Source organism: Staurois parvus, unplaced genomic scaffold (assembly GCF_062004578.1).
Source record: "Staurois parvus isolate SC_StPar_1 unplaced genomic scaffold, SC_StPar_1.0 ptg001220l, whole genome shotgun sequence".
NCBI lineage: Eukaryota > Metazoa > Chordata > Amphibia > Anura > Ranidae > Staurois > Staurois parvus.
The window spans coordinates 454,088-471,052 of NW_028319016.1; the positions used below are offsets into that span (position 1 = coordinate 454,088).

The following is a 16,965-nucleotide window of genomic DNA, read 5'->3' on the forward strand; positions in this document are numbered from 1 at the left end:
TGCGATTTTGCAAGTTCTCCCACTTAGAAATCATGGAGGGGTCTGAAATTCACATTGTAGGTGCATTCCCACTCTGAGAGACAGAATTTAAAAAAATATTCAGGAAATCACATTGTATGATTTGTAAAGAATGTATTTGTCTTGTACTGCTGAACATAAGTATTTGAACACCTGAGAAGATCCGTGTTAATATTTGGTACAGAAGCCTTTGTTTGCAATTACAGAGGTCAGACGTTTCCTGTAGTTCTTGACCAGGTCTGCACTGCAACAGGGATTTTGGCCCCCTCCTCCACACAGATCTCCTCTAGATCTGTCAGGTTTCGGGGCTGTCGCTGAGCAACACGGAGTTTCAGCTCCCTCCAAAGATGTTCTATTGGATTTAGGTCTGGAGACTGGCTAGGCCACTCCAGAATCTTGATATGCTTCTTACGGAGCCACTTCTTGGTTATCCTGGCTGTGTGGTTCGGGTCGTTGTCATGTTGGAAGACCCAGCCACGACCCATCTTCAATGCTCTGACTGAGGGAAGGAAGTTGTTGCTCAAAATCTCACAATAAATGGCCCCATTCATCCTCTCCTTAATACAGTGCAGTCATCCTGTACCCTTCGCAGGAAAGCACCCCCAAAGCATGATGTTACCACCTCCATGCTTCACAGTAGGGATGGTGTTCTTGGGATGCAACTCATCCTTCTTTTTCCTCCAAACACGACGAGTGAAGTTTAGACCAAAAAGTTCTACTTTGGTCTCATCTGACCACATGACTTTCTCCCATGCCTCCTCTGGATCATCCAGATGGTGATTGGCAAACTTCAGACGGGCCTGGACATGTGATGGCTTGAGCAGGGGAATCGTCCGTGCAATGCATGATTTGAAACCATGACGGCGTAGTGTTCTACCAACAGTGACCTTTGAAATTGTGGTCCCAGCTTTCTTCATGTCATTGACCAGCTCCTCCCTTGTAGTTCTGAGCTGATTCCTCATCTTTCTTATCATCAGTGATACCCCACGAGGTGAGATCTTGCATGGAGCCCCAATCCAAGGGAGACTGACAGTCGTCTTTAGCCTCTTCCATTTTCTAACAATTGCTCCAACAGTTGATCTATTTTCACCAAACTGCTTGGCAATTGCCCCGTAGCCCTTTCCAGCCTTGTGGAGGTCCACAATTTTGTCTCTGGTGTCTTTTGACAGCTCTTTGTCTTGCCCATGGTAGTAGTTGGCGTCTGACTGACTGTGGGGTGGACAGGTGTCTTTTACGAGCTCAGACAGGTGCTACTAAGTTAGATTAATGAGTGGAGTAGAGGTGGACTTTTTAAAGGCACAGTAACAGAGCCAGAATTCTTGCTGTTTCTTAGGTGTTCAAATACCAATGTTTAGCAGAGCAAGACAAATAAATTCTTCAAAAATCATACAATGTTTCTGAATTTGTTTTTAAATTCTGTCTCTCAGAGTGGGAATGCACCTACAATGTGAATTTCAGACCCCTCCATGATTTCTAAGTGGGAGAACTTGCAAAATCACAGGGTGTTCAAATACTTCTGTTACTCACTGTATATGGTATTGCTGCAATTGTCAAGAGCTGGAAAATTTATTTTGTGTTGTTCCTTGGTGGTAGATTATGGTAGTAACAAGAAACACACAGCTAAATTTAAAAACAAATATTTTTTGTTTACTATTTTATGCCAGTTTTCCTTTGCTAATAAAAAACAATCAGGAGATTACCATTTACCACCAAATTAAAGCCCAATTGTCCTGAAAAAAACAAGGTATAATTCACCTGGATGTACAAAGTAGTTGTGATGATATGTACAGTTTTACTAACACATGTCAAAGTTGCAAAATTGTGCTTAGGCATTAAAATTTGTTTTACCCTTAGGCGTGAAGGGGAAGAACCAACATTTGGAAGAACATTTATTACAAAATTCAGACATATATCATTTTATTCTCACCTTTTATTAAATGGTATAAATTCTATTAAACAGTCTTGAAATTTTGCTGTTTACAAATACAAAATATTTCTCAACAAACATGTTATTTGGAGTTCTCCCAACTTTTGTCCTTATAGTACAACAATTTCCCCACAGCCGTCTTCACATCCCTGTTCCTCAGGCAATAAATGTATGGGTTAAACATTGGCGTCAGTGCTGTATACATGAGGGTGACAAATTTTCCCTTCTGTGGTGAGGAGGCAGAAGAAGGTTTGAAATACATGGAGACCGCTGAAGCAGAAAAGAGAAAGAAAACCGCAAGATGGGAGCCACAGGTGGAGAAAGCCTTTTGTCTACCTGAAGAAGAGTGTATGCGGAGAATGGAGATGGTTATACGGATATAAGAAAGTATAGTAAGAAGTGATGGAACCAAAGCCACCAGAGAGCCTTCTGTGAAAATAAGAAGATCATTGAAGGTTGTGTCGGAGTAGGAGACCTCCAGAAGGGGTGGTATGTCACAGAAGAAATGTGGGATGTATACAAGTGGACAGAACTTAAGAAAAGTTGTCACAATGGCATGAAGAAGGGCATGCACTGAGGCAAATGTGCAACATGTAATGCACATGGCCAAACATGTCCTTCTGTTCATGAGTGTTGAGTATCTCAATGGGCAGCAAATAGCGGCATACCGGTCATAAGCCATGACTGCTAGCATTAAGTTTTCACTGTTGCCAAAAGCGTGGAAGAAAAAGATCTGAGTGATACAGCTAGAGAAGGAAATGTTATTCTTTTGGGTTAGCACTGTGGCCAACATGCCTGGCACGGTGGTAGAAGAGAAAGAGAAATCCATGAGGGAGAAGTTCCACAAGAGCTGGTACATTGGGGAATGAAGGTGTGAGTCAATGACTATAACACTTAGCATCATGACATTTCCAGATACTGTAATCATGTAGATAAGGAGAAAGAGGACAAAGAGAGGAAGACGAAGAGCTGGAGAATCCGAAAGATTAAAGAGGTAAAATTCAGTCGGTGGAGTGTAGTTCATGAGGGTGCTTCGTGTGCTGAGGACACTGCAAAGATGACCACATAGTTTGTCAACTTAAGGAATTTACTTACATTTTGTCTTTTCAATAGAACAGAAACACGAGCTAATCTGAATATTCCTTCTCTGAAAACATGATTTTATATCTATATTGCCATATAGATTATTTTTGAATGAAACAGTGTAAAATAAACACTATTCCTCATTTATGGAAAAGGCTAAGTTTTTGAGGGGCAGAAAAAGGTTTATGAACAAGCCTTACATTTGTCCCTGTAGATTATCAGAGGCCAAATAAAGTCTACTGTACACACTAATTGAACTTTCTTTCCTCACCACAAGATGATTAATTGATAACTCTTTGTAAGGGATGAAGAAACACCTTTTCTAAGATACCTCAATACATGGCTTTAAAACAAGTCATAAGTTCCATACTTTTTCTTTTGCATCATAATGAATTTCATTGAGCGATGAACAGGGTAAGCAACAGGCAAATAATAAAAGGATATTGTCAGGGATGCGGGTGTGACCAGAAGTGTGTGGACTGACACAGGGAAACGCAAGCCTCAGATATGGTATAAATAAGACAATTTATTAAGACTAACAATACAAACATAAACGCAGTGCACCAAACCCCAAGCTAACACAAATACATACAACAAGGTGAAACAAACCCAAACCTGAACTGATATAGATACACAGGTACATACACATGTAGAGCACAACGTAGTCAGGCAGGCCGGGTCGATAACTATCGGGCAGGTAGGTACAGGAGGAGCAGGCGGAGAGTAGTCAGGTCACGAGCCGGGTACAGCAACTAACGGACAGGTAGGTACAGGGGGTCAGGCAGAGAATGGTCAGGGTCACAAGCCAGGGATCAAACAGGAGAAGTCAGCAGAGGTCAGGATCAGGCAGGGTCGGCAACAAGTCAGGCAGGAACAGGAATGCAGGTTACAAGATACAGGGGCCCATGGAAAAACACACACCAAGGCACAGACTGCAGGTCTGGCCATCCCTTAAATACACCACCTGCAATCAGCCCCAGGTGATGGCTAATTGCCGAAGTGAACCTCTGGTTGTTGAGAGCACCCGCTGGCCAGCCCTGGTACTGCAGCCCACAAGGCAGGTGAGTCCCTCCACTATTGGCAAGTCCATTCCTGACAGATATAGTGAGCGCTCTTAGATAAACTAGGTCCAGCCTCCGCTCTGATGATGTGCCTTAGCACGAAAGGCCTTAGGAGGAGCTGCACAGAGCCTGACGTCTTTTTGCCGCCGGAGCCACGAGGAGGCCCGGCGGCCATCTTTTAAAGGGTCAGTGACACATTTTATACCTGGATTACATTTGTGCTTGATTTTAGCATGTTTACTGCCCTGTCATTTCCTTATATTTGAATAAACTTCAGTTTTGAGAAATACTACACTATCTTGGCACCTGTTCTTGGGCTCCTATGTGGAGCTGTTACGTCTACAGAACCAAGTCCTATGCCGTCCAGCATCCAGAGGAGTAAGCCCTGTATGCAGGCTGAGCGCCCATCAACCCTATAGGGGACCTCTGGACCTAGCAGTATCTCATACCATAACCAGGCTGACTAACCAGACCACAGAAGGATGCCCACCACCTGCTGACTACAGATCATCTAGGAATATTATTCCTACATGCACATTATTCATGCGCTTCTGGTGAGTGCGCACTTCTGCTATTTCAGTCACAATTTCCAGTGGGATAACTACCTCATAGGAAACTACAGCTGTTGAACTTTATTGCTATAATTTATCTCATAAGGAGCCTTCCACTATAATATCCATTGAGCGCTGCACTTTAGTTATTTTTAGGGTAAGCAACAGGACTTGGTGGCAGCTTGACCTGTGGTGTGTCCTGTACCTGTGCTGCAGGTGGACTTTCTCTGCCTTTCCATATTACATAGGAAATATGAAATATAAATACAATGCTAAAAATATAATTTAGTGTAAAAAAATAAATGTTTACAGAGAAAGAGAAAGAAGGTCGCAAGTGTGTGTTATTGATAGGCGGGCACATGTCGTGGGACAGTCCAGAGACTGTTAATCAAGATGGCAGACAACAGTGTTAATGCGTGCATGGAACAGCGTGTGGTGATGAACTTTCTTGTGAATGAAGGCGTAAAACCTGCAGATATACTCACCTCTCCCCTTCAGTCTCCTCTCGCATTACTAACCTACTAAATGACATACTGGGTTTTTAAAACGCTCCCCAAACACCCAATGTGCAGATTTTAAGCGTTAAGTGTTAAAACTGCACCAAAAACAACTATAATAAACTGTAAATGAATGTAAAACATATATAAATAGTGTTGCACTAACTCATATATAAATAATAGTCCATAAAAAGTTCAAATGTGATAGTTCAATTAAAATATGAAATATAAATTAGAAAATATATAAAGTTCTTGAATGGTGAAAAATCAATAAAGTGCTTGAATGGTGAAAAATCAAAACGATGTGCTCCGAAGCAGTTAAGTGCAAATCAAAGCGTCAGATGCCGTGGTGTAAAGCACACTGCCACTGGACTCTAGAGGAGTGGAGATGTGTTTTCTGGTGTGACCAATCACGCTTCTCTGTCTGGCAATCCAATGGACATGTCTGGGTTTGGCGGTTGCCAGGAGAACTGTACCTGCCTGACTGCATTGTGCCAAGTGTAAAGTTTGGTGGAGGGGGGATTATGGTGTGGGGTTGTTTTTCAGGGGTTGGGCTTGGCCCCTTAGTTCCAGTGAAGGGAACTCTTAAGGTGTCAGCATACCAAAACATTTCTGACAATTTCATGCTCCCAACTTTGTGGAAACGGTTTGGGGATGGCCCCTTCCTGTTCCAACATGACTGCTCACCAGTGCACAAAGCAAGGTCCATAAAGACATGGAGGAGCAAGTTTGGGGTGGAGGAACTTGACTGACCTGCACAGAGGCCTGACCTCAACCTGACAGAACCTGATAGAGCAGAGACTCTGAGCCAGGCCAGACATCAGTGCCGGACCTCACAAAGGCGCTTCTGGAAGAATGGTCAAACCTCCCCATAGACACCCTCCTAAAGCTTGTGGGCGGCCTTCCCAGAAGAGTTGAAGCTGTTATAGCTGCAAAGGGCGGGGCCAACTCAATATTGAACCCTACGGACTAAGACTGGGATGCCATTAAAGTTCTTGTGCGTGGAAAGGCAGGCCGACCAATACTTTTGGAAACATAGTGCATATGAGATTGTATCGTCTGCAGGTTAGTGTGCCCCTCTTGTGACCACTGTGTATGGTGGTACTTTCCAGTAATCGGTAACTGGGTATCATGTGATCGCTATGATTGTTCATAGCAATTGCATGATAACAATGTAAACAACCTGTCATGAATGGCTTTTCTATTCATGAACAGCTTGTTTACTCTTGTGATCTGTGATTGGCTCACAGCAATCACAAGTTACCTGGCTACCTATACCATGTGAATAGCTGTATCCAATCAAAGATCACAACCATAAGCAAGCTGTTCATGATTAGGAAATCAATTCATGACAGCTAAAACTATTGTTTACACAGTGACCATCACTGTGGAAGCAATAACAATGTGGGAAAAAAAAATCTCTGATCACCCCCACCCCCTCCCCAAGTAGTACAGTGTCCCTATGCTGAAAAAAATAATAATAATTAAATAAAATGCTTATAAAAAAGAAAAAATGCTTACAAAATTGAATACAAATTATTTTATTTTTTTTTTACATCCTGTCACCAGTCAGAATTCCTGATCACCACCACGCCAGTCGTTAATGATACTGTACTGCACTGGTGACAGTATGTAAAAAAATTGAAAAAAAAAAAAACCCACATTTTATTTAATTTCTTCATTTTCCAAAAAATTGTGACAAAAAAAATTACATCTTCAAAAAACTCACTATGCCTCATACTAAATACCTCAGACTGTCTACTTTCCAAAAAGGGGTCATTCGGGGAATATTTGTACTGTTCTGGTATCCTCAAGAAATTTGATAGGCTGTCAGTACCTCAAGATTGATCAATTTGCAAATACAGTGGATATTAAAGTCTACACACCCCTGTTAACATGTCAGGTTTCTGTGACGTAAACAAATGAGACAAAGATAAATAATTTCAGAACTTTTTCCACCTTTAATGCAACCTATAAATTGTACAACTCAATTGAACGACAAACTGAAATATTTTAGGTGGAGGGAAGTAAAAATAAAAAACTAAAATAATATGGTTGCATAAGTGTGCACACCCCTACACTAATACATTGTTGAAGCACCTTTTGATGTGATTCCAGCACTCAGTCTTTTTGGGTATGAGTCTATCAGCATGGCACATCCTGACTTGGCAATATTTGCCCGCTCTTCCTTGCAAAAACACTCCAAATCTGTCAGATTGTGAGGACATTTCCTTTGCACAGCCCTCTTCAGATCACCCCACAGAAGTTCCATCAGATTCAGGTCTTGGCTCTGGCTGGGCCATTCCAAAACTTTCATCTTCTTCTGGTGAAGCCATTCCTTTGTTGATTTGGATGTATGCTTTGGATCGTTGTCATGCTGAAAGTTTATGTTCCTCTTCATGTTCAGCTTTCTAGCAGAAGCCTGAGGTTTTCTGCCAATATTGACTGGTATTTTGAACTGTTCATCATTCCCTCTACCTTGAGTAAGGCCCCAGTTCCAGCTGAAGAAAAACAGCCCCAAAGCATAATTCTGCAACCACCATGCTTCACTGTGGGTATGGTGTTCCTTTGGTGATGCGCAATGTTGTTTTTGCACCAAAATTCAAAATTTTAAAAAGGTACCTATGAATTGTGTGATAACATTTTTTTTTCTTTGCTTGCAAATAATTTTTAAAAATGTATATTACAAAATTGTAAAAATATCACAAAATGTAAAAAATGCAAGTGCTATAAAAAATGTTTGTTCTTTTTTAAAAATACAGATCTTTCAATGGTACAGAATATCCAAAAACAAAAATGTAAAATATTGCAGATACAGTGGCGTCATTATTTTTAGCTAGTCTTTGTCCCCTTCATTTTCACTTGATGGCCCTGCCACTGACACTTCAGGGTTGAGTTAGGCCGGATTCAGTCCATTTACCATGGTTTCCTATGGGACATGTTCACATCTATGTGTTTTCAGCCCCTGCATTTTTGGAAAAGGTCAGGGACTTTTTTTTTCCTGCAGAAGATTGCGTTTTTGGTTCAATAGACTTCAATGGAACCACATCAAAAACACAAGTGCATCAAAGTAGCACAGGAAGATTTTCAAAGTTGCTGCAACTTTGAAAAGAGCACTATTTTGATTCAACTTTGAATGCCAGAGAGTGTAAAGTCGCATCAAAGTTGCATCAAAGTAGCACTCAATACTTTCCTATTGGCAAAAAAAAGCAAAACGCTTAAAAAACGTTTGTTCAAAAACGCAAAACACAAAATGAATACACCATAAAAATCACAACATGCATAGGTGTAAAACAGACCTTACCAAAACTGGAATACAAAATCTAGTACAAGTGTGCATAGTAGCCAGTCAGCTTCAGTTTGTTCAATTAAAGTGTTACTAAACCCACAACAGTAAAATCAGTCTGTATATGCAGTAAAGCATGCTTGTTATACTCGCTGTGGTACCTAAGGGGTTAATCCTCTGTATTGTGTAAAAAGGCTGTTTGATCCTGTCTCCTCTGATCCTCCCCTTCTTCTACTGTCCCCACCCTCCTAAACCTTGTGGACGGTCTTCCCATAGACATCTTCCTAAACCTTGTGGATGGCCTTCCCATAGACACCCTCCTAAACCTTGTGGACGGCCTTCCCATAGACACCCTCCTAAACCTTGTGGACGGCCTTCCCATAGAATCCTCCTAAACCTTGTGGACAGTCTTCCCATAGACACCCTCCTAAACCTTGTGGACTCACTGTGGAACCTAAGGGGTTAATCCTCCGCATTGTGTAAAAAGGCTGTTTGATCCTGTCTTCTCTGATCCTCCCCTTCTTCTACTGTCCCCACCCTCCTAAACCTTGTGGACGGCCTTCCCATAGACACCCTCCTAAACCTTGTGGACGGTCTTCCCATAGACATCTTCCTAAACCTTGTGGATGGCCTTCCCATAGACATCTTCCTAATCCTTGTGGACGGCCTTCCCATAGACACCCTCCTAAACCTTGTGGACGGCCTTCCCATAGACACCCTCCTAAACCTTGTGGACGGCCTTCCCATAGACACCCTCTTAAACCTTGTGGACGGCCTTCCCATAGACACCCTCCTAAATCTTGTGGACGGCCTTCCCATAGACACCCTCCTAAACCTTGTGGACGGCCTTCCCATAGACACCCTCCTAAACCTTGCCTTCCCATTGACACCCTCCTAAACCTTGTGGACAACCTTCCCATAGACACCCTCCTAAACCTTGTGGACAGCCTTCCCATAGACAACCTCCTAAACCTTGTGGACGGCCTTCCCATAGACACCCTCCTAAACCTTGTGGACAGCCTTCCCATAGACACCCTCCTAAACCTTGCCTTCCCATAGACACCCTCCTAAACCTTGTGGACGACCTTCCCATAGACACCCTCCTAAACCTTGTGGACGGCCTTCCTATAGACACCCTCCTAAACCTTGTGGACGGTCTTCCCATCGACACCCTCCTAAACCTTGTGGACGGCCTTCCCAGAAGAGTTGAAGTTGTTATAGCTGCAAAGGGCGGGGCCAACTCAAAATTGAACCCTACGGACTAAGACTGGGGGGCCATTAAAGTTCATGTGCGTGGAAAGGCAGACGGCCTAATACTTTTGGTAATATAGTGTAAGCTTTTATTACGTTGAGTTCAGGGGCTTTGGCCAAAAAATGCCAAAAGCTCCCTATTTAGGAGCAGCAGCATACATGAGGCCTTCAATGCACTTTACCTAAGTAACCATCAAATTAAAGCCAAACTCCAGCTAACATTTTTTTAAGCAGTTACAGAAATTGATGTTTTGGGTTTGGGATTAGTGTTCTAACGAAATGAATAAAAGCTGACTATTGTAAGAACCCCTATTAATGTCAATGGTGTCAATCATCTAACTGCTGCATTTGCTAGACAACTAGACCTGCTAAAGGAAAAAAAAAAAACAGAATTGCTGTCAGGATCTACAGGTAATAAAACCATGGGGGGGGTGGACTCATAAAATAAAAGGCTGCTGTGTTTGTGTGTTATGTCATTTTTTATTTTGTCCAGATTTTAACTCTAACTTTCCAAGACTTACCCCGAATCTACAAAGTCACCAACAGCTTGAATGTCCAAATTATGAATAAAAATATTTTTTTTTGTTATCTTCAACAGATGTAAATGTACGTCCTTCTGGGATTAGGTACTACGTTCACCACTGCTGCTGCTCACACACGCTATTAAAAATACAAGCATTGACTTTCGGTCTCCAACAGACCATGGTGGGGATTGTAGTTCTACAGAAAAGCTCAAACTTTGCGCAAATGATCAGAATTCACATGAATTGCTATTTTGGTGACTAGCCACACAAAGCAACTTTTGAAACAATGTTACATAAAATGTCATTTTCAATGATACAGTAAATTGTATAAAATAATGTTGTGCATATATATGAAGGACATAAATATGAATATAGGAAATGACGTTCTAAATAATAACCTACATACAGGGACTCTATGGACTAATCACTAATGTATCTATAAAGGATATACAGGTAAGTCCTGAATACAGAAGACAACTGACCCCCTTATATCAGGATCCTCATTGTTCTAATCTGCAGCTCCAGACTGGGTTATCCCCTTGACTACTCATTATATACTTCCCAGGGATTGTTTGATTGATATAAATGAGGTCCTCAGTGACCTTTATTTATCTGCATTTTGTAGTTTTCAAATCCACAATCCTTTTAGTAGATGTAAATCCTAGCTGAATGCCATTTAGTATAATAAAATATTGTGTATCATAAACAACTGTCATCTTTTTTTCTCCATAATATGTTGTTTTTACTTTTAAAGAGAATGTATATCCAACATTTCATATTCCTGATATGTGCCTGCTGTACCATGTACTTGTATGCAAAAGTATCCTCTTCTGTTTGTGTTGCTTCCTTTGTGTGAAATCCCTGGTGCTCCTGCCAGTCCCTTTGTTTGTTTGTTTTGTGTGACCACACTAGGCATGAGAGCACAGCGTGGTTAGTTCTCCTCCAATGGTCTGACTTGTAATGACACTCCCATTCACCCCCATGCAGAGCCATTCACTAGGAAGATCATGGTCCTGCTGTTTCTCCTCCCCCAGCTCTCTGAGCTCCTTATGCAGCTGATAATGTAATCACTTATATAGCACTACCCCATTAGGAGTCGCTATAGATTTGGGTTTCCCCATAGTTCTGCACAGCCAGGCAACATGCATTTCCTTCCAGCCCTGCACTCCAGAAACAGTAAACAGTCCTTGAGTTGTTTTTTTATGTTTTATTAGGGAATTGATAACTTGGATGGGGATGAGGGATACATGGGATGCACAAGGTATTGTTAACCTCCCTAACGGTATTCCCGAGTGTAGCTCGTTGTAAAATGTCAGTGCCAAAAGCGCTAACCCCAAGCTACACTCGGGCCTACCATGCGGCGCTGCATAAGGAGTCCCTGCAGCACTTACCTTGTCCTTCGCTCCCGCGATGTGTCCCCTGCAGCGTCCCTGGCCATCTCCTCCGGCCGATGCCGGCATCTGGCTTCTATGTTCCGGTCCCTGTGATGTCGGGACGTACGGGCGCCGGCGGCGGCGGGAAATTTGAAAATTTAAAAAAATGTCATTTTTTTCAAAACACATTTTTCATAGTAAAACATTCCTGTATCAAACCATTTCACATACATTTTGTCCCGAGTGCTTTGTCCGGCGCCCTGCCTGCATTTTTACTGTTCTTTCTGCCTGGAAACTGAGAAACGTCCATGGCGTCCAAAAAGCGTCCCTTTAGGTCAAAAGCGGTTTTAGACCGGCTAGAGAACAGTGATAGTAAATCAGAACCACTTGCAGAATTGAGTGATAATGATTCGTGGGGAAATTCGTCATCAGACACTGAAAACGATTCTGCGACTTTGCTCAGCAATGTGCGAACTTGGCGCTATATTTCAAATTTCAGTGTTTTCGGTTTGATTATATTATTGAATTAAATGTATTATTATTATATTATTATTTTTTATGATTATTTATTAAATTATAATTTATGACTTCGTTTTTCAAATTTTATCATACCCGGGATGTTTACTAGACTCTTGTTCGGACAGATTTCATTGAGTTATTCTTAAAAATTACAGATGTCCATGCAAAAAAATGTACTGCTTTCAGCACCAAAAATCTGAAATAATCATACCGCCAGGGAGGTTAAACTGAGGACAACTTTCTGGAACAAACAAATGCTTAGAAGGGTTTCTCTTCTTTGGAGAGCTATCCAGCCTGTGATGACATACTGTCTCAACCCAAGATGAAATCTCTTCACCCCGCTGCCTGAGGGAATCCCTGGGCAAGGGGATCCAGAATCTGCCACTTCAATATCAGCAGTCCCAAATGGGGGCTAGTCAGGTTTCCCACCAGAATGCCCTCTCCCCTAATCTGGCCCAGGGGGATTAATCATTTAGTCCTCTCCTGCAAGCTTCTGGGTTGGAGGCTGCCTTCAGACCTTATGCTGGGCTGGCTACTTCCCTGCTTCCCAGGTTGTCCTCTCTCAGGGAATGATTGAGAATGAGAGATCCTCCCTTCTTGTTCCTCTGCCTGTAGGTAGGCCCCAAGGGTTAGCTTGCGATGGTGCACTTCATTCCCCAGTTCGCCAATACACTGTGTGTACAAACTCTTCCCAAGTAACTTAGACCAGACAAGTCCACTTAATCAGAACTTCTTTACAAAATGAAATAGTAATTTTTACAGGCTCCAGAAGTACAATGGTTGAAACATACAGAATTAACAGTACATCCCCATTCTCTCTTCCTAGTATTGCTAATCGATTTTGACTGTGCTGTGGTGTCATACCTTCTTCTGTAGTTAATCACAGCCCCTCAAAGTAACTCAGAAAGTTCAGCTCCTGGAATCCATTCCAATGTCTCGGTAAATTGGAACTCCGCCGTACAATCCAGATTTCTAAAAACAGTGGACTGTACCTGCACAATGTGTGTTAGAGAAGGGCATGTGACATAGTGACAATGCAGAGACAGTTGACACCCCATAAAAGGTACTTCCTGGACAAAGACCTTCATGACAGGATCTTTGGGCATGGCTGAGACAAGTCGGGCACAGGCTCTATATGTTGGGGGTGCTGAGAGCTCCAGCAGCTACTTTCTCCCTGCATCTCACTGACAGGAGTGACTGCAGTGTCACTCCTGTCAGCAGAGTTTTTTTCCATCTGGAACATGGCAGTACTATGTACCAACGACTTTGGCACTAGCCCAGTACTCCCTACTGGCACTTGTGTAAACACATAGGTGGCTTCCAGTGCCAATTTTGTGTTTACAAAATGACAGCATCCCTCAAGTGACAGTGCCTCCTCAGTTCAGGTCTGGGCATTGAGCGCTCTGCAGGACTGGGCAAATAGCTGAGGATGGGTGGTAGAGGGCTGCACTGAGATGGGAAGAGGGCTTGGGCAGGAGGAGGGGGGCTCTGTGTGGATGGGAGGAGGAAGGGGGAGCTGTGTGCACTGGTGAAGAGTGAGAGGAAGGAGAAGCTTTATACTGCAGGGGCTGGGAGGAGGAGGAGCTCTATGCTGGGGGGCTAGTGGGTGGGAAAGTTCTGTACTGTAGGAGGATTGGTGTACGTTTTGTAGGAAGGAAGGGGGGGGGGCAGATTTGAGGGAAGAGCTCTATACTGGAGGTGGAGGAGGGGTTTTTTACTGGTGTTTCCTCCAGTGATACCACTGTCTTTCAGTGATACCATGGACTGACAAATTCTATGGCTATTAACCAATTTTCTGAAGATTTTTACTGCTGTCTCTGGTCAGGCTCTACATACACTTTAAATGCAAAATGTTTACGTTTGATGTGAAGGGATAGATAATGCCATTTCTCAACCAAACACTTGAAAATATTCACTTAAAGTGTTACTAAACCCAGGACCCTGCATTCACTGTATCTGGTTTCCCACAGTACACACAACTATTTTAGTAAATATAAACTGCTAAATACCTTATCAGCATTTAGAGTAGTATTGTAACGTCTATCAGTGTCCAGCAATGAACTGGTTAAACTTGTAGGAGGAGTTTTCATTCTCCCCTGATTGTCCTATGAGGCTGCAGGACCCCTTACTTCTGATTGCACAGCTCTGACTGGCCCTGATTTGTTTTTGGTCCCCCTACAATCCTGCAAAGCCAGGCAACATGCATTTTCTTCCACACTTGCACACTGGAGACAGTAAACAGTCCTCAAGCTTGTTTGTTTTTTAGTTTTATTAAGGGGTATTGAGGGGTGTATGGGATGCCCAAGAAAACTGCAACCATGCAGACAAACTCCTTAGCAACTATGTACAAGTCCGTAGACAAAAAGGTTTCTTCTCAGAAGAGCTCTCCAGCCCTCCACATCAGACCCCAGATGAATTCTCTTCTCACCCAGCTGCCTGAAGGAATCTCTGGGCAAGGAGACCCAGAAACCACCACTTTAGCAAAGCATCCCCAGCTGAGGAGCTTGTTGGGTATGCCACCTGACTGCTCTCTCCCCTTATCTGGCCCAGGGGGTGTAGGATTACTCATTCAATCCTCTCCTGTGGGCTTGATGGTTTGGTGGCTGCCTTCAGACCTTACGCTGGGCTGGCTCCTTCCCTGCTCTACCGGAGGTCCTCTCTCAGAGGACTTTGAAGCTGAGAGATCCTCCTTTCCAACTCCCCCCTGCAGGTAGACCTCTCTCCTGGGCCCCCCTCCCAGGCTCCACACTCCAGCCTTCATTTCATCTTCCACTCGATACTACTACCTCCTTATTAGGCTCTCTCTTACATAAGGGCCGTCCTGACCCTATGCCAAGCCTCCTGCTTGGGAATTGGTCAAAGTCCCTGGAGTATGCAGATCAGCCCCTCCTAGCCCCTCACCCACTGCCTTCTAGAAACGTATCAGGCTTCTAGAGCAGGGAGAGGTATCAGTGAACTGACCTGCAGAGCCCTCAGCACTGACCTAAAGTAACCTGGCTGACTCATCCCAGACTGACTCATCCCAGGCTGCTACTCAGCCTCTATCTAAAAATCTTTCTAGCTCTCCCCAGCTACATGTTTATATATTTTATTATATAATAAAGTATGTGTGTTTTTTTGCTGAAATGTTCTGTCATCCAAACCTTCAACATTGCTTAGTTCTCATACTTTCCCAACATCTGCAAAGTTTTCATGAAAGCTACCTTTACCTCCTTGTTCCGAAGACAGTATATGATAGGATTTATGAGGGGGGTAACTACACAGTAGAAGACAGAAACCACTTTGTCCATTGTAAAGCGGATGTGGGAAGTGGGTCGAATGTACATGAAGATGACAGTCCCATAGAAGATGAACACCACAGCTAAGTGGGATGCACAAGTAATAAAAGCTTTCTTCTGGCCTTCCGTTGATTGGATCTTCAGAACAGCAAAGACAATGAAGGTGTAGGATATCATGATCAGAAAGAAACATCCCAAGATAACACTCCATGACATGACCATAAAAGCAAACTCACCTTTTGAAGTGTCCTCACAGGAGAGCTTCAGCAGAGGGGCATAATCACAAAAGAAGTGATCTATAAAATTGGGAAAGCAAAACCTCAAGGTAGAGATCCAGACAGTAGGTGGGAAGGCAGCTAGAAGACCACCTACCCAAGCACCAAGAGCCAGTTTTAAGATGGTCTTACCAGACATCAGATTTGGATAATGCAATGGTCTGCAGATAGCCACATAGCGGTCATAAGCCATTACAGCAAGAAGACAGTTTTCTGCACCCCCAAAGCCAAACAGAAAATAAAACTGGGCCAAGCATGATGATGAAGAGATCTCTTTGTGATGGGTCAACAATGCATTGAGCATTTTAGGAACAGTTACTGTGGTATACAAGACCTCCAGCATGGAGAAGTTGGCAAGAAGTATGTACATTGGTTTGTGGAGATGATGATCCACTGAGACTAGTGTGACAATCATGAAATGAGATGAGATTGTGAAGACATACATGGTGGAGAAGAGGGAGAAGAGAAACAGTTCCACCTCTCGCAGGGTTTCAAACCCAACAATGATGAAATAGGCAGCAATAATGCTGGTCCTGTTGTCATTTTTTGGCATTATCCTTCGAAAGCAGACCTCGAACAGTAAAAATCTGATATTTTAATTATAGTTTTTATTTAACACCTCAATCCACCCAGTTTGAGTGTTTGGTAGAAGCTGGAGAGTTAAACCCCTTGACAGTCTCTTTTATATTGTGAGGACTCTGTTGGTGAAATCTCTGAGTTCCCGGGTCTGCAAACTTGTGGTGCCAATTATGATGGCTCCTGCTTTCCATGCTGGATTTTACATTTATTTTATGTTTTATATTATGGAGAATTTAACAGGAGGAGTTGGATCATATACATCGAGACAGAGACACCCAAAACTCCCAGATGGACAGGAGTTCAAAATTATGGATGAAGGATCTCACTGTTGAAGCATCTGAGATATAAAAGAAGCTAGGACTTGTTTGTTTTATTTGGTCAATACTTGGCTTTTATATTGTAATGATTTGTAATTAAGCTGATAAGACAGGAATGTAATTCTAATGTAGATGGAAAAAATGTAGGCTTGACAACTATTCAAGGAAAAGCCACCTTTTTGCCTCTGCCACGTATAGACATATGCTGCCTATCACTAGCACAACAATTTTAGTTTTTCTGAATACTTGCTGTAAAATAATTGTATTACCTGTTGATCCTGTAAATAGATCACTTAAAATTTGACTTCTTGTAATGGGGTGACATTTCATTTCATTCTGTGAAATTATACACCAGCATTGCCATCCTGTGGACAGGGTAGTTTACAGTAGATGGGCACGTTGTTTTTAATAGACTTTAATTATACA

At 42.6% G+C, this 16,965-nt stretch overlaps 2 protein-coding genes across 2 annotated transcripts; both read right to left on the bottom strand.

Moving 5' to 3' along the window:
• Positions 1-1,933: 1,933 nt before the first annotated feature.
• Positions 1,934-2,969, bottom strand: LOC149438092 (olfactory receptor 1f45-like). The gene has a single exon (XM_089660261.1). The coding sequence runs from the start codon at positions 2,967-2,969 to the stop codon at positions 2,028-2,030; it is 942 nt and encodes a 313-aa protein (XP_089516387.1). The 3' UTR covers positions 1,934-2,027.
• A 12,135-nt stretch (positions 2,970-15,104) lies between these two features.
• On the bottom strand, positions 15,105-16,196 carry LOC149438093 (olfactory receptor 10C1-like). The gene has a single exon (XM_089660258.1). It carries the CDS (start codon positions 16,194-16,196, stop codon positions 15,246-15,248), a length of 951 nt encoding a protein of 316 aa, XP_089516384.1. The 3' UTR covers positions 15,105-15,245.
• Between the last annotated feature and the right edge of the window lie 769 nt (positions 16,197-16,965).